Source organism: Balaenoptera ricei, chromosome 18 (genome assembly GCF_028023285.1).
Source record: "Balaenoptera ricei isolate mBalRic1 chromosome 18, mBalRic1.hap2, whole genome shotgun sequence".
NCBI classification, from domain to species: Eukaryota; Metazoa; Chordata; class Mammalia; order Artiodactyla; family Balaenopteridae; genus Balaenoptera; species Balaenoptera ricei.
Window position 1 is genome coordinate 78,681,338 of NC_082656.1, and position 24,836 is coordinate 78,706,173.

At 46.0% G+C, this 24,836-nt stretch overlaps 1 protein-coding gene across 1 annotated transcript in view; it reads right to left on the reverse strand.

Moving 5' to 3' along the window:
• Positions 1-20,022, reverse strand: part of EFNB2 (ephrin B2) — a 47,597-nt gene extending 27,575 nt beyond the window's left edge. Inside the window, exon 1 of the mRNA XM_059902825.1 lies at positions 19,548-20,022. Coding sequence (XP_059758808.1) covers positions 19,548-19,669 — 122 coding nt within the window. The 5' untranslated portion in view covers positions 19,670-20,022. The remainder of the gene's footprint in view (positions 1-19,547) is intronic.
• Between the last annotated feature and the right edge of the window lie 4,814 nt (positions 20,023-24,836).

Below are 24,836 nucleotides of genomic sequence, written 5' to 3' on the forward strand. Positions count from 1 at the left end.
GCGTATATAGGTATACAGACATACAAGCTGGTTAGCACACCAGTCTCTTTAATTGCTGACATTATGGTTTCTCAGTAGACAAAGGCTGTGGTTGAGTTGAGATCCCAAATCGTAGGTTTCTTACGTTATCACTAAGTACATCAAGCCCAGAAGTCTCTTTGCTCCCCAGGAGCCTTCACAGTTTTTTTTTTTAAATTGAGATATAGTTGATTTACAATACTATATTAGCTTTAGGTGTACAACATAATGATTCAAAAATTTTAAAGTTCTCCATTTAAATAATATTAATAATAATTATTATATATAATAATCAATTATATAACATATAATAAATAATATTAATATTGTTATATAATTAATTATACATATAATTGATTATATTATATATAATAGTTATTATAAAATATTGGCTCTATGCCCTGTGCTGTACAATATATCCTTGTAGCTTATTTTATACATAATAGCTTGCACCTCTTAATCCCCTGCCCTGACCTTGCCCCTCCCCCCTCCCTCCCCCCCACTGTAACCACTAGTTTGTTCTCTGTATCTGTGAGCCCGTTTCTTTTTTGTTACATTCACGAGTTTGCTTTGTTTTTTAGATTCCACATATAAGTGATTACATACAGCATTTGCCTCTGTCTGACTTATTTCACTAAGCATGATACCCTCCAGGTCTATCCCCGTGCTTCACAACATGGGAGCAAACAGAGTAACGTGAGTGTAACAACTAAGGCACCTCCACACCAGATGCTCTGAGTGACAGAAAACTAGGATCTGGATCCTCAGGACTTTACAATCTAGCTTCCTGAGGGCAGGCAGGTCCCACGTGCGGTTGACTCAGTACTGAACGCCCAAGGTCTGACATCTGGTAGATGCTTAAAATATGAAAGAACAATGGCAGCTAAGATACACACAATAAATTTAAGTCAAATTTAGTGCCACGAACTATCGATATTTGCAGATCATAGGCACGGAAGGAATTCTGAAGATAGGATGAGCTCGAGTTGGGATGGGGGTTGCTGAGAGCAGAGCGGGATCACCTCCGGTATGATGGTGCTTCTGGACACCAAAGAGCACTGTGGATGGAGTTTTGGACCCGTTCTCTCAGGATTTATGAATATTGACAGTTTTCTGGAATCCCTTCCTAGTTAAAATGCAAGGCAATTCACCACCTCCAGAAGCACTAATAACAGAAGCACTGCTGCTTTCGAGCACTTACTCTTCGCTAAGCACTGATCAAAGCACCTTCCACCACTGTCCTCATTCAGTCCCTGTACATGTGGCTTGACACGCAAACCAGGTGAAGACACGCCAGGCCAAAGGCGAGATGCGACAGGAAAAGCCCCTTTGCCTGCACACTTCTCAGCTCTCGCTGTGTCACATGAAAGCATAAATCTGGTTTGGGGAAATGCAGCTTTTCCTAAATTGAGCTTTTCATAGACAAGCCATGAAGTTAAGGGAAATTAAGAGAAAGTCCATCCACATGCAGGCATCTGCCCAGGCTTCAGAGATCAGGATACTCAGCAGCCAGAAGGATCTATCTTCTCGTCCATCACAAGGGCGGCCATCTGCTACCCCTGCCATGTCCTGGGAAGCCAAGGACCAAAGGGTGAGGAAGACACTTACCACACATGGAACTTGTGTTTTAAATGTAATATTACAGATGGATCCAGACGATTCATGAGAATTGCAGAATGTACGTGGAAAGGAAACGGGGTGAATTTTTTAATAGTATCATTTTCGAATGGAAAGCAATGCGTCCTATAGGTTAAAATCCAGCCAGTAACCAAAGAGTTCTATTTCTGAAGCCAGGTCACTTATATTTGGATTTTGTTACCTCAGGATTGCTCAGAGGCTTTAACAAGTCAGACCACATAGCACATCTATGCCCTGAATATTTGGTAATAGTCGATAAGACTTGTCTTATTATTGACTTTGGAAATGTTTTTCTTTTTTTTTTTTTTAAGAATAATTAGCGTGGTGACAACTAGCTAATTTTCAATTACTACACTGACTCTGCCTAGTGAATATGCAATGCAGATTTCTTTTTGTATGATGAGATAATGTCCATTTTTGTGGCCAAAGACACCTAGAGGAAAATGCCCATGTTTGTAACCCATACCACAGAGGTGAGGTTGTTTCTGTTAAACCACATCCAAAAAAAAAAAAAAAAAAGTGGTCAGAAGTCTTCTTTAATAATATCTGCTGGGGTTTTTTTTTGTTTTTTTAAAAATTTTTATTTATTTATTTATGGCTGTGTTGGGTCTTCGTTTCAATGCGAGGGCTTTCTCTAGTTGCGGCAAGTGGGGGCCACTCTTCATCGCAGTGCGCGGGCCTCTCATTATCGCGGTCTCTCTTGTTGCGGAGCACAGGCTCCAGACGCGCAGGCTCAGTAGTTGTGGCTCATGGGCCCAGTTGCTCCGCGGCATGTGGGATCTTCCCAGACCAGGGCTCGAACCCGTGTCCCCTGCATTGGCAGGCAGATTCTCAACCACTGCGCCACCAGGGAAGCCCTATCTGCTGGTTTTTAATTCAAAACAAAAAACAAAGGAGACTCACAGTGCCTCTTGTCTTATACAGGAGAGCGGACACAGGAGGCCAGATCCCTTTCTGGGCCACGTACTCAAAATCTGAGCAAGTCACCCTGCTGTGCTCCTGGGACGCGGAAGCTGCACCTTCCTCCCCATCAAGAGAGTCTGGGGTCAGGACTGCTTCCTGGGCATTGGTGCTGTGGTTTTGTGTCTCGTGTCTCTCACTGGAGGGCTTCGCTGGGATGCCACAGCAGTGGGGTGTGCTGAGCAGAAATAGGCAACTCCTATGGTTTTTCCCAGTGAATCATTCCCAAGCAAGACAATAAGACGTGATGACTTTGAACTAAATCCAGAGACAGTATAACATGGAATAAAATGGAAACTCTGAGCAGGGTTTCCAAAGTTTCCCTGCCCGAAATGAAGTGATTGTTTTTTTGTTTTTTTTTTGGCCGTACCACGTGGCAGGCAGGATCTTAGTTCCCCGACCAGGGATCGAACCTGCGCCCCCTGCAGTGGAAGCTCAGAGTCCTAACCACTGGACCACCAGGGAAGTCCCTGAAATGAAATGATTTGATATTAGAATCTGTTTTTACCTTCTGATTACCTATCAACCTGAATCCAAGTTTTTAAAAGTTATTCACCAAACTAGATTCTAATACTTCCACAGGGAATCAATCTAATAACACACATTAGACTTTAATCTTTAATAATCTAAATTAGATCTCTAATAATCTCAATTAGACATTTCAACTTCATATTCATCTTTGTAGGAACTTCTAAAATAATACAGCCATATGTGACACAACATTCTTTTTTTAAAATCTATTTTGTTGGAGTTGATTTACCATGTGTTCATTTCTGCTGTACAGCAAAGTGATCCAGTTATACATACATATACATTCTTTTTCAGATTCTTTTCCATTTTGGTTTATCACAGGATATTGACTAGAGTTCCCTGGCGACACAATATTCTTTAATGTTTTAACCCACTCTCGGAACACATGCTTGTTTCAAAAACTAGCATGATATGCATTTAAAGCCAAAACCTGCCACTTAAAGAATTCAGGGGTCACGACACACAATTGTCTTTGACTGATCAGAACATCACATGTTTTGATCTCAAGTCTGGACCCTTCTGTCGACCAGCATCGCATCCCCAGGTGTCACAGGGTAAATCAGATGGGGGCAATGGTTGCTTGATTGACTTCTGAACCTGGCCCGATGGAACAGCAAGATCCACGGGAGCCAGGAGCTGAGATGCTCGGGGCCCGCTGGGTAGTGGAGCCACAGCTGCTCTCCCCAACCCCCCATGGATGCCCCATTTTCCTTGCTTCTCTTTTTTCCCCTTCCCGCTCCTGCATCTGCACCTGATCATAACATATGCACACAGTCACTTTGTGCAACGACTTCTTACACTTTTCTTCAAGGTTGCCAAAAATATGTAGGTGAACCTAGAAGAAGAGCCAAATCACTATAGTCCCTTGATGCTGAAAGAGTCTGTGAAAGGAGATTTGAAGTAAGAAGTCCTTGTTCTCCTGAGGGAAATACTACGTGGAGATATATAATTGAAGGATATGCCAAACTACCATATAAACAAGGGCAAATCAATATATTGTAGCCAAATGCAAAAATATCAAACTGGCACAGAATGAAAGAGATCAGAATGAAAGGATGTAGACAGGAATGACCACTTTCTGTGTCCAAACAAATAACTGGGTCACGTAAACCCCCTCCAGACAGACATGGTCTCAGTGCGCTTCTCATTTAAAGAGTGTCAGCTCAGATCCAGAGCCATTTCTGTGCACTGTTGTACACGTACAACTGTAATATCTATTTAAATATCTAATAGTTCTGCATACTTATGGCAGGTATCATCCGCCTGAGAAAGAGGACCGTCTTACTCACGTAACAGGACCAGTGCAAATCCTGCCAATGTGCAAATTGGGGGGAAAGAGACCTACAGATGCTACTCTTCTCCCTCTGGAGCAAACTGCTAAGCAAAAGAAGATTCAATGTCTGAGTGAACAGACTTTACTTTTCCATGGAGAACGGATTTCTCCTTTCGTTTCAAAACTCCATCATTAGAGTACATGATTATTTTAAGTAAATGGCTAAGTTCGGTTGAAAATATACACACATACACAGTAGGTGGTGTGTTGTTCTGCTCATTTTGCTGGCGATACAGACACAGATTTGGTCAGACACGGAGCCTTTATCTGCGGCTGCTTTGGGCTACTGGATGGTAGACTTGGGGTAATTTTTAGCTTTCTGTATTTTTCATAATTTTCTGCAATAAACATCAAATGCTTTTGCGATCAGACTGGAACATTACGTTTCAATGTACAGTTTCAAAGAACAAACCATCGTGTTCTTGAGCAATCTTTCATCACTCTGGTTTAAAACAGAATATTCAAGGCCGGTAGACTTTTTAAACTGTTTTGTGATGTATTTTCTGAGAATGCAACTAAATAAAATTATTCTTCTCTGAATTGTGGTCTATTTAACAAATCAATTCTTGAGTCTACAAAAGCTGTAGTAACACACAACTAGTTTATTCAAATAGATGAAAAATATGGGGTACAGTTTATGCTTCATCATTCAACTGCACAGATCTGGGAGTTGGCTAACATTTCAGGGACCCTGAATCCCAGCTTTAGGAACAAGTTTATTACCCTAGCAGTTGGCACACCCCAAATTATACCAAAGAATAGGTTTATTCTCAAGCCAGAGTTCTGTATTAAGTACACTTTGAGTTTACCACACTTTGGAAAACATGCACTTTTCCCAGAAAATGCTTTTAGTTTTAATTAAATGTCAAAGGCTGCGGAGGAAGAGCAGTCAGTTTGTAAACTGGTTCGTCTGAGATTCTGAAGGAGGACAAGCCACTGCTGCTTTGCTGTCACTGAGGCTCATCTTCCCAGTTCCTTCCTGACAAAAGACGCTCGCCGCTAGGGATGAGCCCAAACCCTTGACCCCATAACCTCCCCATGCACTTGGGGCCTTCCAGCTCTATGTGGAGCTAACACAGCATTAACACAGAAGCCCGAGATTCCTTTCAGAAATGCTCTGTACACTTGGGAACATAAATCCCCCAGAAAAAAAAATGACTTACATTCACAAGTATGTGAATCTGATGGCATATTTCATAAACAGGCAGGATACTTGGGCTTGCCTTACTTCTGTTTAATGTTAGATTGCTGCTATGGCTTAATAAGATCAACTCCAAATGCCCCAAACAGAGGAGTTTGTCATAAATGAATAAAACTGGGGCCCAAGAAAGACTCAGGTAATATCGGCCATAAGAAATACTGGGGGAAACAATTTTTCTGTTTTTGTGGATAGCACTTTACTGCCCCCTTTTGCACTTTCATATCAGAACAAGTTTCTGCCCAAACTTATTCTGAAACCAGAGAGATAGTGGGGTGTCGCTATACGGGTGTCAGGCGGATACAGAATTAGGTTACCAGACACCACGCTTGGAGGAACAAGTAATTACCTTAAAACTTCAAGTAAATGCACCACTATCTTCTCAGTGGCTTTAAAGCTCCAAGAAATAAGGTAGTAATTGGAGGCTTTAATTGGCATTTTCTGCTGTATGGGTGCTGGGACGATTGTCTGTTTTCACAGGTGCCCCTTCTTTCACACTTTTCTAAAAACAAATATCATCTGCAACATGAAACTGATGTATTCAAGGAAAAGAAGAGGTGCCTAAAAGCAGGCTCTACAATTTAGACCATTACAGGGTTCCAAATCTGAGAGCTGAGAGTGGGGGGCAGGGTGCATTTCAAACTTCACACCGACAAGCAGCATCTTTTCAAGGCAAGGAAAGATGAGAAGCACTGAAGTTCACAGGTGTTGTGAGCCTCTAGGTCCCTGATCCGGTTTTGCAACTCTGCCCGGGGAGGTGGCCTCTTCATCTGTGCAGACACTTGGAAGAACCGTAAACTGCAGCATGAAGCAGAGTTTTATTTATAAAATTCTGGTCTGCAGGGACAGCGCTCAGGGGCCCCATTCTTGGCCCAATGACCTCCACCTGCACTGGGCAGTCTGTGTGCCCTGAGGTGTATCCTTCTATTTCAACTTAATCCATTTCCCTCTGTCATTCTACAATTACCATACAAGTCAAAATAATATCAAATTTCACAGCCTACAATGATGCACAATGGAATGGAAGCTGACTCTTTGTGATGTTAATCCTGTTTGTTATTTGCGATATAATGCTCAAAACACTGGTGGCTAAAGTAAATTTCATTTTCCAATGCTCAAAGATAAATAAGATGCTCACCGTTTAAATTTTCGTTCAGGAAAATAACACAAGTATGTATTTAATTTTTTTTATCCGTACCATAATTTCCACTGTAACAAAACCCTCCAATTCACAGAAGGATCGCCTGTAACGAGCTGACGCTGGAATAGATATCTTCATTGGTAAGTCAGACTTTAAGCATGTGATGGGCAGAGATCATCGTTTTCTTTTCCCAGGTTCACAGAGACTAGTTAATCTCTGGCATGGAATTAAAAACAAAAATCAAGCACCTACCTCAAAACAAAACAAAACAAAAAATCGAGGTCTTTATTTACGAAAGTGATCCAAACATCTCCTCCCTCAAAACTTTGCAAAAAAAAAAAAATCATGCCATGAATGTCGTAGCTAGCTGAGGCAAAAGTCGGGGGGGCTGGAAAAGGAGGGCTGAGATGCCGAGATGTGCAGTGGGAAAGTGGCTGGGGAGTGAATCCCAGAGGCCAACCTTTGTCATGCTGGCCTGACCACGCACCCCCATCATCCAAACGGGGATTTCATAACCCTCGGGGGCAAGAGACGGTGCAAGCTTCTTTCCCAAGTGTAATTTGTTTGCACCTGTACTGTCTTGTTCCAAACCATGCTCTTAGCAAGAGTCTACAAAGGAAGGTGGAACTCTCATTATTCATAGGTGAGGCCCCAGAAAGAAAACTGGCTTTCCTAGAGAAAGAGCTGGTTCTCGGCTGTTTTACACCTAAGTGTGGACATCCCTGTGCTCATCCACCTGAGTGGGAGCCCTGCAGGGAGGAAAAGCATGTGGACATGATACAGAAAGAAACGGACTGGCGTTTTAAGAACCTGAAGAAATGGACTTAAGATCTTCGCGTGGTATTACAATCGAGCGCTCAGGAGCACCTTTTCCATCAACCCTACTCATCCCTTTCATTTCCATCAACACTTTTTTTTTTTTTCTTTTTTCAAAGAATCTTGCCTATTTAGACAGACCATTCACCCATGTTTTATGGGTGAATGACACCTCTCCTTTTGGTGGGGAAAACAGCCCTGCAAGAAAGTACAAGTACCAAGGGGATGTGATGTCCGCTCTCCAGGTTGGAGTGTGACCCCAGGACTGAGCCTGTCCTGTTCCCCGCTGGACCCCGGGAACCCCACCCCAGTGCCTTGCGTCAAATGGGTGTTTGTGGAATCATAGAAGGAGCACTTTCATAAGTAAGGTTTAAAAAAAGAGACGAGACTCTAGTTCTCTCTTGGTATAAGCAGAGATCCCCCTTGCCAGGCAAGCATAATCTACCAACACAATTTATACGGCTGTGCACTAGCCCTTCACAGCGAGCTACCCGGCCGCCTTCTGGACACTTCCTTCTTCCTGGCTCCAGAGAGGGTCAGGGACGGGTCTGCTGTGGGCAGGTGACAGCAGCCCTTCCCCTGGACCTCTCCTGGCTCTGCCACAGCCCAGAGAGCAGGGGCAGGAGACAGAAGAAAGAAAGCAGCTCCGCAAGTCAGGTCTGCGCTGTGAACGTCAAAGAGGAGGAAAACCCGGACTGGGAGACTGACTCCTACACAGATCGTCCCCAAACTGCATAAAGCAGGAAAAAAGAAGTGAATGGTGCGCCACTGTAACTTTGAGGACAATACATTTCCTGCTCCGTCGCCACAAGCAGCCTGGAATGAGCCTGACCAAAAAACAAACACAACGTTCAACACCCTGAGTTATTCAGGCTGCTACTGAACTCAGGGAGGGGAACTGGACCTGAGGAGGTAAGAGGATGCCCGAGGCCCTCAGCTCTGAAAGGAAGGAGGACCTGGTGGTGTGAGACCCCTGAGGGCTGCAGGTGAGCAGACCCTAAGCCCTGGGGGGATGCAACCAGCGGCTGCTCAGGAGTCAAGAGCACCCCAGGCCCACCTATCCTCCCCGCCCTGCTTCCTGAAACAAACTGCTCCAAACTCGCAGAACATCAAAAGCCAGATGGGCTACACTGAATGAATCCACAGGCAGGGAGCCAGAAGCCCAGTTTGCTGTAGAAATAGGCCTGGACTTGATTTGAGTCTTCTCAGCTCTGACAAGCTGGAAGCTGGCACAGATCCCCAAATCCAAAATAAAATGGCATTTAATTGTGACTGGACTCTAAAAAAGATGTCATACTATCTCCTTAGCTTGACACACGCGTGGCATCGAACCTCATGGAACTCTCCTCCGAAACCTGACCCTGTCTTCTCCCAGCAAAGAAACAATCAGATGTTTCCATTTTTAAAACGAAAATGTTAAGGGTCAAAGGAATAACATGCAATAAATGCATTAATATGATAGACTTTCATAACTATCTAGTTTCCACCAGGTAGAACCTCGTTATCAAAGATTCAAAGGATCCATTTAGAACCGCATGCCCATCATAGGAAAGATTATAAATCAAGGTGGACAAGGGAAGAATTATACGCAAAACCTTCTTTTAATCCACCTCGTATGTACTGCTTTGAGCAAACACAGGCTTCATTTAATTATGTGATTTCTAATCACTCCATGCCACAGCATAAGAAAGAGAGCTGGAGAATTACGAGGAAGGATCCCAGAAACAGCATACTCAGGTTCAAATACAGACGGTACCCACTTATTAGCTATATGACTTTGGGCAAGATAATGAACCAGTCTCTGCCTTGGTTTCCCCATTGGGGATCATGAAAGTATCTCCCTCAGATGGTTATTATGAAGGTTTAATGAGTCAGTATTTGTGCAGCAGTTGGAACAGCCACTGGTCCCTCGTATGTGCTCTATACCACTGCTGTTAAATGAAACAAACCGTGTCCACCAGGTAAGGAGGTTTCTTAATAAGAAACAGCATGTGACGTTAATGCAGAAAGGCTACACTGGTCATCCCTATGGGTTGCCTTCGTGTATTCACTGAACAACCCAAGCCCTTACTGTGCCCTGCACATAAAGGGGATGCAGCCCAGGCCCTCCCCCGTCCACGGTGGAGAAGCTGAATGAATTCAGGGTTACAAATGTTACAACAAAGCATCAGCGTAGGAAGCAGAGGAGAGAGCATCTAATTTGGCAGCTGAAGGGAAATAAAAAGGTGCCTCTTGTAGCAGAGAGGTCTGCAAGAATGAGTGAAGTCTGGCAGCTAAACAAGGTTCCATATAACATCGGGGGCTTGAAAAGGCACAGGTGCCACGGCATAATCTTTACTAGCATTTTATTTATTCTGCATTTGTATGTAGAAGGCAAACTGAACCAGAGACAGGCACACAGTAGATGCTCAATTAACTTTCAACAGCAAGAGGTGACATTTATTGGTTCGTTGTGCTAAGTCCAGAGCTAAGGTCTTTAAAATCCTGACCACAGTTTTATTGCTTTTCTTCAGTCCTGTTAAGATTACTGTCCCCATTTTAGAGACGGGACAAGTGAGAGACACGGAGGATTCTGCTCCCAAAGTTACACAGCTAAAAAAATGACAAACCTGGGAGTAGGCTCATACAGCCAGATTCCAAGGCACGTCCTCTTCACTAAACTAAAATAGCACTGGCCCGGCTCGCTCTGCTCAATTGAACTGCCTGACCTTTTCCATTATCAGCACAGACCTTCTGAAAACCAAAAGGTACTGCTAATTCTCATGAGGATAAGGCGGCTGAAATCGCTGGCGTAGCTCTCCCACAGGGTCTACTTGTTCATCTGTGGGAATCTGTCTTTGAGCTCTGCTCAGACGTAGGAAACAATGTAGATGATTACAGAAGTACAGTGTAGATACTCACCTCCCGTACCTGAAATGTGTTTCTTTGACTTGCTCACTGTGGTTTTTGTTTCGGAGCTCTCCCTGGACCGCTGTCTCTCCTGCCTCAGTTTCCCCTCCCCCGGGAGGAACTCCGTTCCCCACCTTCCTCCGTTCTCACAGCCACACTTGCCACGCACCACGGCACAGAATGTGTTTCCTGCACCAGGGAGTCCCCCTACTCCCTTAGGATTTAAGCCTCTTGAGGCTAGAGATCGCTCTTCACTGTATTCTCAGAGCTTAGTGTAACAGAGGTCACAGTTCATAAATGCTTGTCCAACAAATCAACGAATTATCTACCGTCAACAATCAACCAAGCAAGAACGGAAGCCGAGAGTAGGGAGGCAAGGGCCACGGATTTCTTCAGGAATCCACAACAGCCTTTAAGAGGATGATGATCTAATCTTGAGTCGTTACCCAAAAAAAGTTGTTACCCAAGAAAATGTGATCCAGGGCAACAGTTCTCAAGGTGTGGTCTCAGAGCAGCATCAGCTGAGAGCCTGTTAGAAATGTGAATTTCAAGTCCCACCCAGACCTCAGGAACCTGGATCTCTTGGGGGCGGGCGGCAAGCCTGTTTTAACAAGTGATTCTGATGCCCTAAAGTTCTAGAGCCGCGGGGCTGGAGGTAGATCTCCAGTAGCAGGTGATTTGTTAATGGGAGCGGCCAGGAACAGACATCTGGGCTGTGTCTGCTCTTCCGAGTAATACTCATTGGATGCCAGTGCTCGCCGGCAGAGACCGATGACATGAAAGCCTTCTGGAGCCTGCCTCTTAGGGATAGGCAGGGTGGTGAAGGGGATTAAGACCTGCATATGAATCATGACCGAGCCATGTACCATGTTCCTCCAATGCCCTCGGTATTTAACTAAAGTGCCGTGGGATTACAGAGAAAAGATTTAAAGAAGTTATGTTTGATCTACACCATAAAGAGAGAGCAGTCATTTCAGGGAAATCGTGAACTTTAAGGACAGTCCATTCTCATGAAGATCCATTTTCCCATAGACAAAGGGGGATGCAGGGCTTAGGAGAGCCTGTTTTTATCTGAAATGTACCCCAAATATAGTTCTGGTAAGCTAAGTGAAAACTGGCATTTTCTAACTTCTTCTGCAGGTAGATGCATTCTGAGCGGGACTTGGACGTAACTGGCTCAGCCCCACTCACTCATCAGACAGTTCTCATTCAGGACACATGTTTCAGACCAGAGTGAGCCACCTTCACAGGGGGAAAAAGCAAGGACCGAGATTCAGAAGCATTTCAGTAGGTGGTGGTGTCACGCTGGACCTCGGGTTCCTCAGCTGGAACACGAGAGGCTGGAGTGAGTCTGGAAGGTGGCATTTCAGACACGGGCTCTGCAGGTCAGAGCTTCTGATGTGCACAGGAGTATGTGGGTAGCACTCATCACTACTCTGGCGGGATACGGGAGTCATCAGTATGTGAAAAGCACAGAGTAATGCCTCAGAGGCAAGAGAGACGTAACTAGCAAGTACTGGTAGAAGGATCCAAGGACCGTAATTAAAATTGGATGCAACCAAACGTGAATTGAGAAAACGAACTGGATTGTTTTAAGAGTTTCATATAGAAAACATGAAGAAAATGAAGTTTTCAAAGCACGGTTCACGCATAGCCTTCTGAATGCTTGCCCACCACTGAGCAGTTAGAACATTTACCTACCCATGCTCTCGAGAATGGAAACAGCAAACTATTAACACTTGACTACTGCCAATTTTTTCTTCATATTTTGTTTGTAGGATTACTAAGAGTAGAAACAACTTGTTTTCCTTCAATGGCGCTTTCTCCTACTATGGTTTTTCATTTGAAACCAGCACGTCTGTGTCCAAAACCACAAAATGCTTTGGACTAGAATTATATATTTGATATCTATACATGAAAAGGGAAATAAAGAGCCTCTGCTGATTCTCTGCAGGAGCCACAGAAATTGGTGCACCTGGCGTTCAGTGTGCATGGAAAACATTTCATAATTTATCGCCTACTCTTTTCACTGGGTCGCCGGATCCAACCATCCTTATCCCTAATGCTCCTGCGATAGGTTCTTGCAGGTAGAACGCAAAGCTACGTGTTGGACGCTGGTTTGTAAACAAGTGGCAGGACTTTCCTATATCATTTCTTTAATCACTTTAACCCTGTTCCTCATAGAAAGCTGGAGGCCAGGGCAATTCAGCCCCTCCTTTTGTCCTTTGCCTACCATAAATATGCACCAGTCTGCATCTGAAAGGCGGAAGGAGGCCGCAAGCTTGCTGGACATTTATCATGCTCTGTTCCCTGCTAACAAGCAAATACTTTGGCTGAATGGACCATTAGCAATCATTGTCAGATGTAGAATGCAAGGTGCTGGGATGTGACCAGTTTGTAAATTAGGGAGTGTCCGTTCTCTTTGATGAATCTGGACAAATGCACTGGATCTTTTGATATGTTTTCTGAATTAAATTAGAAAGGAAGGTAAAGTAGCTGGCACTGGGTAGGGCAGGTCTCTGTGCAATGTTTTAAATGTTTTAAAATGGTGAAAGCGACACAGTAATGACCAGAAAAACAGGCAACAAATGCAATAAATCCATAGCTCCAAACAGTTGAGTCAGCTCTCTGAGAATTAGGAATGAAATCCACGAAATGGGTCTGAAATAGAATATTTAGGATTTAGTGAAGATCTTCAGACATAGAATGTGTTCCTCTAGAAAGTCCCCATGTTGCTGTTCAGAGACCAGCCCTGAATCCCCTCCATCCACGCCAGCAAGACAGACACTTGGGGTGTTTGTAAGCTTTCAGTATTGTCAGCGTCTTAAGAGTTCAGACTTTCCTAAAGAAATGCTGGGACTTTTCTAAGGCCCCAAATAGGGGGCAATAAAGCACAAATCTCCTTTCCGGCTTGACGCAACTGCAATGCCACTCTGCCCGGAACCCAATGACAGCTTCAATGGCTGATTTTGGGTAACGACTAAAATGGAAAGTGTGGACGGCCAAAACAAAAGCCCAGCTTATTTACAAGGTTGTTCAGGACAGAGGGCAATAAGATTCAACAGCCTGGCGAGCTTCTGCTGTTTTTAACTTTCAAGCTGGCAGCACTCACACTTTTATAATCCTATCGTTTACACGAAAGGGGCCTGTCCCATTCAGCTCAACTCACAGGAGTGAAACACCATCTCCACAGGGCCCGTTGGTTTGGGCATATTGGATTACTACCGATTTGAATGAAAACTCAATTCCCCCTGTTATTTGTTTTATTATATGTTTTTTTCCAGGGTGGGAGAGACAAAACTCATAGAGGAGAGCTCTCTGGCAGAGGGAGGGGGACAACGTATAATGTTTACCTCGGCTTCTCCGGGGCTGAAAGATGGCTGAAATCAAAAGGTCTGTGTTTTCTTTTCGGATCCCTCTGGGCCTACCTAGCTCCTCTGGGCTCTGTTCCTTCCCAGCAGGTCCCTGCCCGGAGCCCGAAGAGATGAAGGCAAGCACCGCCAACTGCAGCTAATCCTACAGAACGGCCGCCACTGTCAGGCCAGGAGCTAAAAAGCAAAACCTTGCAGGCCTGAACTAACTGCAGTGATCTGAAGTTTTAATCAGCCCCCAATCTCAATCTCTGGAAAAGGCAGTCAATGGAATCTACCTTTGCCATATTATCCGCCACCAATGAGCAAGAACTGAGCATCTTTTCTTCCCGGCTTCAACCATCCCGGGCCACAAGTGGGGCTTTCATACTTTCTAATCCGAGTTTCCAAGTCTGTGTGGCTCACACATAATAGCCAACAGCCTGGAGCAAGGGCCTTCCTTTCTACACCCTTTTCAGAGACATGTCATTGCCCACATCCAGCTAATCTATATGTTGCCATGGCTTCACCCTTTATCTGCCTTTACATCTTATGAACTGCATGGATTTACCACATTATTTTTATCTGAAAGACAGAAAATGGTGGTTTTATTGCCATACAATCAGATTACCGCTGCTAGTTTCTCTATGCCTTTTTACCATACTTCAATCAAAAGGGATCAGTTTCTTTATACTCTGCCCTTGATTTACATTACATCTGTAAAGACCCAGTCTGGGTTGTAATCCCCTTATTAACTATGACCAGGGTTGATTTGCCTAAAAATAAAAGCAAATTGTGTCAGACCCTTTCACTTTGTTTTTGATTCGGAACTACAAAATGGATTACTAAAGAAATCTTCAGAGTTCACACGGCTCGTATAGTACTGAATTTAAAATGAGAATTAAACAAGTCAAACAGGAGAGCCATGTCCACGGTTTACATTTTCCATCATGGGAGAAGGGCTGAATTGCTTATGTCTTTGTATTCTTTGGCTTTAGAGAGACAATGAAGCCACAGGAGTTTTTCCAAGCTGCTCGGAACCCTGTCCCATACCCTACCCTTCCCTCTTTGCTTTTCTTCTACCCTTCTCCCAGCCTCATTCTAATTCCTCCCCTAAAAAAAAAAAAAAAAAAAACTGGTGTGGAGGGGAGCTCTTCCCTGAAAGAACTAATTCCCGACTAGAAGCTTCTAGTTCTATGGGTTCTGCATATTTTAACCAAAATATTTTAAACAGTTGAACACTCCTGTTTAAGGCTCTACTCCACCACACAAAGGGCGAGCTCATAAGCAAATCTATGTAGATATATGGTAGATGACCTGAAAAACAGGCTCTTTAGGTCAGCAGCCAGCGAAGGCGGAGATTGGGTGGGCCCGAGTACCATTTCAATGATTATTTTCCTTACAAGAGCCCTTCTTTTTGTCTAATTTGCAGTGGGAGAGTTTAAGAATAAAGTTGTCATGAAATGCTCAAGAAATGTCCTTCATAGATTTTTTTTTTTTCTTTTCTGACGAGGGTCTCCCGTCTGTATTTCCTTCCCCCGCCACTCCTATTCCTGTGACGCGTCCCTGCAGTTATGCTGGGATCTCAAATCATTGCCCATTAGGTGACCTCGCTGGGGACCGCTGCCGGATGGTGGGTGTCACCCTCAACCTCCCTGGCGCTACCTGAAGCATTTCAGTGCAAGGCCAGGTAGCATGCCCCTCTGCGGGTAATTCTCACGCTGACCCACCCACCAAAGGATTCCTCTCTGTAAATTTCCAGGTAAGAGGTTTTACCGATAATTACTCTAAACATACCGTTTACTCTCCAGCTGACTCTGTATGGAGAGAAACCATGCCCATCGGCAGTTCTCAGCTGGTCTGGGCCTTGATAGCTAAGCTACCTGTCTCCCCACTTCAGCCTGGGAGTCAGGGACACTTCGGAATGCTGGAGTCATTTGCATTTCTTTGCATCCTGGGACAAGTGTCAAGAGCTGCGCTTTGTGAAAGATTTAGAAGCAAGTGCTTGACAGAATCATCTTAACCTCCAGCTCCCGTTTCTGAGGCTCGAAGCTGTAATTGCCGAGGTTACAAAGTACAGTCCCTGGACGCACGATTCCCAAATAAATTCTGTCCTCGTCTGAAAAGACGGCTCCCAAACATGTTGTGCGACCTCGCGGCGGTCCTGTCTTTGTGCTCTCCCCGCTCAGTCGTCCCGCGGAACAGCGACAGTCCATTACCTACAGTTTATCATCCTGACAAAATGTGAGGAATGTGAATGTGAAAGCACTAACAATTCCACCCCTTGGTGCTTTGGGCTTTTTTTCTCTCTATATTAAAACCGACAAGATTAACCCAAACGCAAACTGGGGAGCACAGTTCAAGGAGCTATTCAATCCGTGTTGAATGTGCATTTGTTTACCTACAAAAATAAGAATTTCAGACACAATGGAAGGCAGGCTGGCTTGTATATGGTACTGAATGGACTGTTTAAACAGCACTATCCATTGTAGTTTATTTTATCAACCTCTGACAGGTCCATATTTATTCAGAGCCTGACTGTGGTGGAGCCCACGTATTATAGGTTATCTGGATATTATCCAGCCATTCTTTTGTATCAAGGCAATCAATACCAGGAATTCACCATTATGTAGGAAAAAATGACCTGGGAAAAGCAAAACTCTTGGTTAACTAGTATATGGTGCCTAGGGAATAGCACCCCTAGACATAAGAAATGAATGCTCTGCTGAAATTTTCAACAAAGTCAGTGTAATTCACTCTAGAATACCATACCAATACTTTTTTTAAAAAGAGCCAACCATTTTATTTTGGCAAAAACATCGTGCTGGAAAAAAATTGTTCTACTGAAATGCTAAGCCAGGCTTTGCTTTTCTCTCCAGAGTTAAAAACAACAACAACAGAAAAACAGGAAAAAAACCAACAAACTACACAACCTGAATGGCTACAACTGACACAACTCTTCCAGAACCCATGGGTGCAGTGATTACCGTTTCAGTACTTGGAACTTCTTCCCACTACTGCAAAAAGTCTCCGGAGTGGGAGAGGCAGACAGTGTGATTAAAGTAGTTATGGAGACGGTGAATTTACAAAGGATTTTCTGGACCCTGTATCCAAACAGCTGCTGCTCGCCCCCTCTTTCCACCACCTGCTAAAAAAGCTGACCTCGGAATGAAACAAATCTAATTACTGATGGCTGCTTCATTACAAATGAATTGTTCCACAGTTCCGAGGAACTGATGGGCAACTTCAATGCCTCTGATTACCTTCCTGCCCCATCCCATTTACTGACCGAAACTTTTCCCTGGAAATAAACATGAAACTCCCCCAACAAATAGGGCAACTCCTTGGCACTGGGTTTTTTGGGTTTTTTTAAAAATTCATTCTCAAACTTAGAAAAGGCTCTGTCATATCATTCCTCCAGGAAGAAATCTTTCTGATCTCTCAAGCTAGCATTCAGCTGCATAACTTTGTTAAGCAGACCTTTTCCAGGGGACAAATTATCCCTTCCTCTAGGCCAGCCATTACGTGCGAATTTTAAAAGAAATTCTACTCTTGAGGGCAGAAGTAATCACGCCAACAGCAACGTCGTCTGTGCGGGGAGGGAGGCTTCTCCAAAAGCAGGCCTCCAGGAGGGTCTAAATCAGTAGCCACAGCTCAGAAAAACAGCCCGACCCTCACAGGAGGCTAGTGAGTAAATATCAGGTACTCCCCTCCCCCAGCGCACGAGGGAAAGAAGACATTGGTGTCGAAACCTTAGGCTGAAATAATGACTGCTCTACCTTTTTTTTTTTTTTCTCCAAGTAGGTAATTGTGATCCTACAAACCAGATAACGTCTACTGAGCCGAACGCTTAAGGGATTAATGGGAATTTCTTTAAACAAGATAGAAATGTAAAAATTAAATCCTGTTGGGGGGCGGGGAGGGAAACCCCAAACCAGAAAGCGGCTCCCGAAGACATTCGGCGAGCGAAAGCGCCAAGCGGCGCAGAGCAGGAGGCCTGGGGGGCAGAGGCGCGGCCGGCGCGGCGAGCATCGCGCAGGAAAGAGTGACCCCTGGAGGCAGAAAGCGAAGCCGACGGCTCCCCCGGCTCCCGGCCCGGCTCCCGGCCCGGCTCCCGGCCCGGCTCCCGGCCCGGCTCCCGGCCCGGCTCCCCCAGCTCCCGGGCCGCAGGTCCCAGCCCCGCGCTTTCCCGCACCACCCGGCGCCTCACGCTGCGGTGGTGGAGCAGAGCCGTCACTGCCGCGACTTTCTCAGCAATTACGATGATCTTACACCCAGGGGAAAAAAAAGAAGTACATCCAAGATCAGGCTCCAGGGAAGGAGGCTGCATTAAGTAACTTCTACACAGGAGCAGTGTTGGGAAGTGCCAACCAGCATCCTGAAAGAATCTGTTTCATCCCATTTACGGCGGTGACGTCTTTCGCCCTTTAATAGGGAATTCTTAACATGTTGGTGAATTTGAAACTGACCACTCTTAAGAGTGGATATAATTATTTAACTACGATGTTATCTTTAAATCGATCCCCCATCCCTTTATTTCTAAATCCATGGCCGATTTGCTCAAATTAAGTCATTGATTTTGCTTCTGACAAAGTATGAACAGCCAATGTCTTCATACTTTCCCCAAGTTTCCCAAGGTTAAAATTCCATGATTCTGTAAAATATTTTTGACTAGGGTTCGAAATGTATCCCCAGAATGAGGTAATATGCAACCCTGAATGCACAGATGACTACGAGTCACGGCCATATGTATTTATGGATGGATCGCCTCTTCTAAATTCTAAATGAACTCTGGTTGCTCGGACTGAAAATCTCCGCAAGGCCTGGCGTTCTCCCGGCTGCACTGTTTGATAAAAGCAAGTCGGATCCAAGGATCCCATTCCCGCCCAGGCTCCCCAAGCGCGAAGGCTTCAGGAGCTGCGTCGACTGGGCAGGGCCTTAATTAAGCTTTTGCAGAAAGCGTCTCTAAAAAAATCAAGTTAGCTGTCGGGGCCACAGAATTCGGGGCCATCGGTTCAGAAGCGAAGGGAGAGGCCGACCTGCAGAGGGTTCCCCGGGAGCCGCCTAAGGCCCGTCTCCCGGGCGAGGAGGAAAGGGCCCGCCGCCCGAGTTGTCCCGAGCAGGCGAGCTCCCCGCGCACCCCGCGGGCAGGCGGCGCGGCGCCGAGGCGCGCGAGCTCCGGGCGTGCCAGGGAGCACAGGCTCCCTTCTCCGCGGGGCGCTCCACTGCCCCCGGCCCGCGCTCCGCCGCTCCTCGGGAGCGCAGCACCGCTGCCTCTCCGGAGCCCGCCAGCCCCTGCGTGCCGCTCAGCCTGTTGGTGGCCCGGCTTCCCGTCCTCTGGAGGAAGTGAGGGTCAGGCCTCGCCATCGGACACCTTCCCGGACGCGACACCCGCGTCAACAGAGGCTTTTTTTTTTTTTTTTTTTTTTTAGCGCCGGTGAGCTCCCAGGGGGAAGGAGGACGAGGAGAGCGCCCCTTAGGGCCGGCGCTCCGGCTGGAAGGCCGAGCGGAGTCTCCACGAAGTAAAATGTGGTGGGGGACCCGGGGGCGCGAGGAATCGAGGGTCCAGAAACAGGCTCCGAGGCTCCGCGGCCCGACCCTTCCTCCCGCCGGGACAGCGCGACGCGGAGGACCCCGGGGCGGCGATCGAGGGGGGTCGTGGACGCGACTTACTTGGAGTTCGAGGAATTCCAATAGATGGGCTCTAAAACTATCGATCTGGAAATCGCAGTTCTGCATAAAACCATCAAAACTCCCCAGCAGTACTTCCACACGGAGTCCCTCCTCACGGCCATGGCCAAGCCGCTCCCAGCTCCGCGCACTCCTGGCGTCGGAGGAACAAGGTGCGGGCCGGGAGCCCCAATCCTCTGGGCAGACAAGGGAGAGACTGCAGGCAGCTCCGAGGCGCGCCGAGCAGCTCCAGCGGGCGCCGAGGCCGGTGGCGCTCCCCTCGGGGCCCTCAGAGCGCGGGGCGGGAGCGCACGCGAGGGGCGCGGCGGCGCGGCGGGCTCGGGGCTCCGGGGCGCCGCGCCGGACGCAGCTCGGACAGCCGGCTCCCGTGCGGCTCCAGGGTGCCGGGCGCGGGGCGGCAGGGAGGGCGCTCGGCCGGGACACAAAGGCCAAGAGACGGCTCGGCGGAGGCGGCGGGCCGCCTCGCACTATAGATCCAGGGGGGCGGGCAGCGGCCCGAGCGCGCGGGCGCCGCTTCGGCGCGGTTCCATGTCCCGGAGCGCGGAGCGCGGTGCGCGGGCGGCGAGGGGCGTCTCCGGGCGCACAGGAGCCTCCACAGTCCTCGCGGCTCCCAGCCCGCGGAGCAGGCAGGAGGGGCTCGGTGCTCGCCGCGGGCGCCGGATGCGCGCGGGCCTTTGTGTGCGGGGAGGGCGCCGGGACCAGCTCCGCGCGCGTCTCCTCGCCCCAGCCACCGCCGCCGTCCCCGCCGAGGAGAGTCAGCTCAGCCAGCCCGCTGTCAGAGCACTATAAACGCGGGGCCCCGCCCCGCACCGCTCAGCCCATTGGCCCGCCACTCGGCAGCCGCGAGCCGGTTGGGCGGCCGGCCGGTCCGTCAGCCGCCCCCGCCCGACATTGGGCGCCGCGAGGCGGGGCTCCGGCTGACAGGTGAGCCCCGCCCCCGGTCCCGGGCGGCGGCGCGAGCGGCGCGCGGGGGAGCCCGCGAAGGAAACGGGCCTGCGCGTGCACCCGGCGACCCCCGAGCTGGTAGGGGCGGGCGACTGGGCAACGGGACAGCCCGGGCCACCTGTCCCCGCGCCCAGCACGCGCTCTCATTGCCCGGCCAGTGTCCAAACTTCAGCAGAGGGACAACGTCGAGGGCGAAACTTTCCCTGCGGAGCGGAAGGCAGTGGGCTTCCCGTGGGTCTTCTTCCTTCACTGCAGAGCCCCCTCTGCGTAGACTGGCTCACACCCCGCTTGCGCAGCCCTTCGCCGCGCCCACCAGGCCTCTCAGTGATGCGTTTCACACCTGGTTTCGGTACCGAACGTCGGCTGGGGCCTGACCTAAGTCAGTGGGGCCGGGAGACGCAAAACGACTCCTGGGGACGTGGCGCCGGCGGGGCAGCCGACTCGCGGGGCGCGGCCGCCCGGGCCCCGCTCCCTCCGCGCCTCGCTTCCCGCGAACGCAGCATCTCTCCCTCGAGTGCGCGGCGGCACACCCGCGCCCGCCGCGGGATCTTCTCCTTAATTAGCCTCCGGGCCGCGCTCATACCTCCCCAGAGTGACCGGGAATTTAGGGGTGACCGTGACGAATAGCGCCGAAACAGAGAGGCGGCAGGAATTCTTCCATTGGATTCCCGGCGAAGCGCCTGCCTAAGAGCCTCTGGGACGAGCGCCACCGCGCCGCCGCTTCCGCGGACCCACAGCGCCCACTAGCGGCCGGCCTGCGCGCTCTGCGGGCGAGAGCACGACTCTCGGGCCACCCGGACCCAGAGCCCGCGCAGCTAACCGCGCAGAGGGTCCGAAGGAGAGTCGGCAGAAATGACCTGACCAACAGCAGGGAGAGCTCGGCACAAATAAGGCACAGTACAAATGTAACAGTTCGCAGTTTGAAAAAAGATACGGTATGCCGTATACCTGCAACATACTTGAAAAAAATTCCTTTCTACGCCAGGGTTTCTTTAATGCTTTAAAAGCAAAGAACCGGCCAGTATTCCTACAACTTCTAGTTTTTGTTTTTAAGGCAAATTATCCACGAAGTTAAATTTAAAAGAGAAAATATATATGGTAAAAACATCTCGTTTAGATACTTATTAGTTTTCCTTTCACTCTTCTTTGTAATACCTTTTGAAGGGCTTTATGGTGAGTTAAGTATTCGTTTTTTGAACATTAAACGTAAGTTAATGTACATTTCAACTGGGAGTGATACATACTTGTGAAGACTAGTTTATTAAGACCGGAAACACTAAGGCACGCGAGGTACCGAATACATTCATATTATTCCAAGTAGATCTGTGAAAGAAGAAAACTTTATTTTCCGCAATTTCTAGTTTTAAATGAAAGCCTCCACTTTGAAGAAACATTTTTCTTTAAAGGCTCGAAGACAGTAAACCGATTCGAAGTCATCGTCAGATTCCCAGAGGACTGAAAAACCAGGAAGGCGCAGGCGGTATTATTTCACAAAGGCAAAAGAGTCGTTTTCTAATAAGCTTACAACGTTTAAGGGATTCATTTGAAATTTAATATAAAGCTAGTTTACTATACTCTTTTAAAAGAACTAAAACTGAGTGTATCTCAGTAGCTGTTTCACATTTAGCAAACCTATATTGTGAAATTTAAGTTGTGAACTCTTAGCACCTACATCCTCTCTCGCCAAGTAAACTAGAGGAAATAAAGGAAATTTGCATTGTCTGAAAATAACACTGGCTCCCATTTTTAGTAAATCTGATACTCTCAAATCCAAAGCACTTTACCTTGGGAAAAATGTAAATGTACATGTTTAAACTGCTTCCTTTTTTTAAAACCAAGTATTTGAACAAAAAATAAAACCCTACACAAAGATTCCTATTGCATAACTTGTGTGAATATGTATTAACTTACTTTCAGTAAATATAATTAGCTGTAGAAACTATGTGAAAAGTATCAGCAGTAGCAACTCCACTGCTCTTTAGAGAGTAATTTCAGTAATTAAAAGCATCACCTCAAGCCACTTGTATCTATTGTAGGTATATCATGCTGGGAAAAAAAATCAACATCTGCGTGTACAAGACAAAGTTTAAACTTTAAATCCTCAGTCACATCAGTTGAATACCTCTTTGTATTTGGACTTTTGTTTTACAGTTTTTGGAGAAACGTGGTTATTTTTGAAAATCTGTAATTCTACCATCACATATTTAACCCGACATCAAAAAATGAGATTTTATTTCAGCAAAGAAAGCTACTTCAACTGTTTTCAGAGTTAAGGAAGAAATTTCTAAAAGCCTAATTAATAAAAATTGGGGGGATTTCAGAGACATAGCCAAGTATAAAAGTTGATGGATATAAATTTGAATAAATGTAGAATGAAGTGGCAAATACAAAAGTTGGATAGTTCCAGTTTTAAAAATAAGAGGGCAATGTATTTTGCCCAAGTAAGTGTGCCTTACTAAATAGGTTTCTGCCCCTTTTGAATCCATACGCAAGCTTTGGTGTTTAGAACTTATAGTTGTTTCTTACATATTCCTTGTACAGTAATCCACTGATTCTAAGATGTACTTCGAAAGACATCTTTAACTCCTATAAAAATAACAAAAGCCTTATCTAAATGTAACATTACAGAAAAATTATTGTCATTTGATTTATGTATGTTGATTAAATCTTGTCCAAGCCATGAACTTTCTACATAGCTGGAAGACTATTAAATTGCATGCAGTTTACCTCATACAAGTCACTGAAGTTTTTAGAACTCTCCCACAAATGACACTTTGCTCTGTTTATTCCACGGAAAGACCTTTCAAAACAAGAGTAAAATAAAACTCTTTCTTAGATCAACTCCGCCATACATTTGTCCATCTATCTGCTTCTAAAATTCCTATTATTACACATTGTAGCATGTTAGTATCTACTTATTAGTTTGGTAGGAAAAGTATTAGTCATTACACGGGGCTCTTGGTCAAAAGAATCATTTTTCCCTTTGGGAAGTTTCATAACTCATACCTTACAGACCATATCTATTCTTTATGGAATCAAAATAACCATCATTTTCCACTACAGTAATTTAAATCTCTAGCTCAAATTATCATTGCTTTTATAACATTATTAATGCAAAAGCAGCCTATGTGGAAAGAATACAGGTTTGGCTCCAACTAGGTAGGGTACCTGGCTCAAGACCTCATTTCCTTATTTGCAAACCAACAAGCAGAGAGGGCCAGCCATTTCTAGTCACCATTCCAAATTGGCCTAGGTAGTTCGGTGGAGATAAACACGCAGGTAACAGCTAGCTGTGCAGTTTTATCACTCATTAACTTTAGCATATCTGTGACTCCCACTTTGTGGACTGATATGATAGAGACATACTGTATGTTATAATAAAGTTAAATTCTGCTCTTAGCATAGAAGGGGTATTACAGCAGTCATAAGGAGACAACCCATCTCCTATTATGGGTCCATCAAACCATTTTCGCTCCTTTATTCCACCTTATAATAAGCTATTCAACAGAACCAATTGCAATTATATATTCCTTTGTTAATTCATGTTGTCATAAATTTAATTGATGGTGAAAGCCTGGAAAATGAGGAAGGCAACAATCATCATGCAAATGTATACAAAGAACAAGCCCATTTTATTCGAACCCTAATAAACCAGGTTTAGTGATCAACAGTTCTATCAATCTTAGAAGATACTGACACTACTGAACACACACACACCTTTGCCTGAGTGACAGTAAAACTACTGAATGTTGATTTTACTCTTTTACTCTGAAACTTACTGGCTTCAGACGTGGAAAGATAAACAAATATGTATAAAAAACAAGACTGTTCCAACATCCTCTGGTCAACCACTGGAGGCTCAAGTAAGGAACAATCTTCTTTTAAAATGACTTCCCATGAATTTCCATCATACACACACCAACTTTAATTTCTATTGGGCCCTCTGTATCCCCCTTCCATTGCTTCCTAGCTGCAAGTCAGTTACTCTAGTAATTATAGATACACCATATATAATAGATCAGACAATGCCATCTAGTCATCTAAAAACCAATTATGGCAAATCTGCTACAAAACATACAGTGCAGTGTTATTAGCAAATTACTGCACCACTAGCAACTCCCTGACTATGGACAACAGAACGTTAAAAAGACAACAAACCCACCCTCAAAACGTAAGAGTAAACAAGAAACATTACAAATAACAAAGGTGATGGTGAGGAATCAATACCGCCACTAGTGGCAATTCAACAAATGAAAGAGTGGGGCCTCCTGCTTGGGCTTCAACACCTGTCCTAGATTTTTTACCTTCCTTCTGCTAATTAATAAC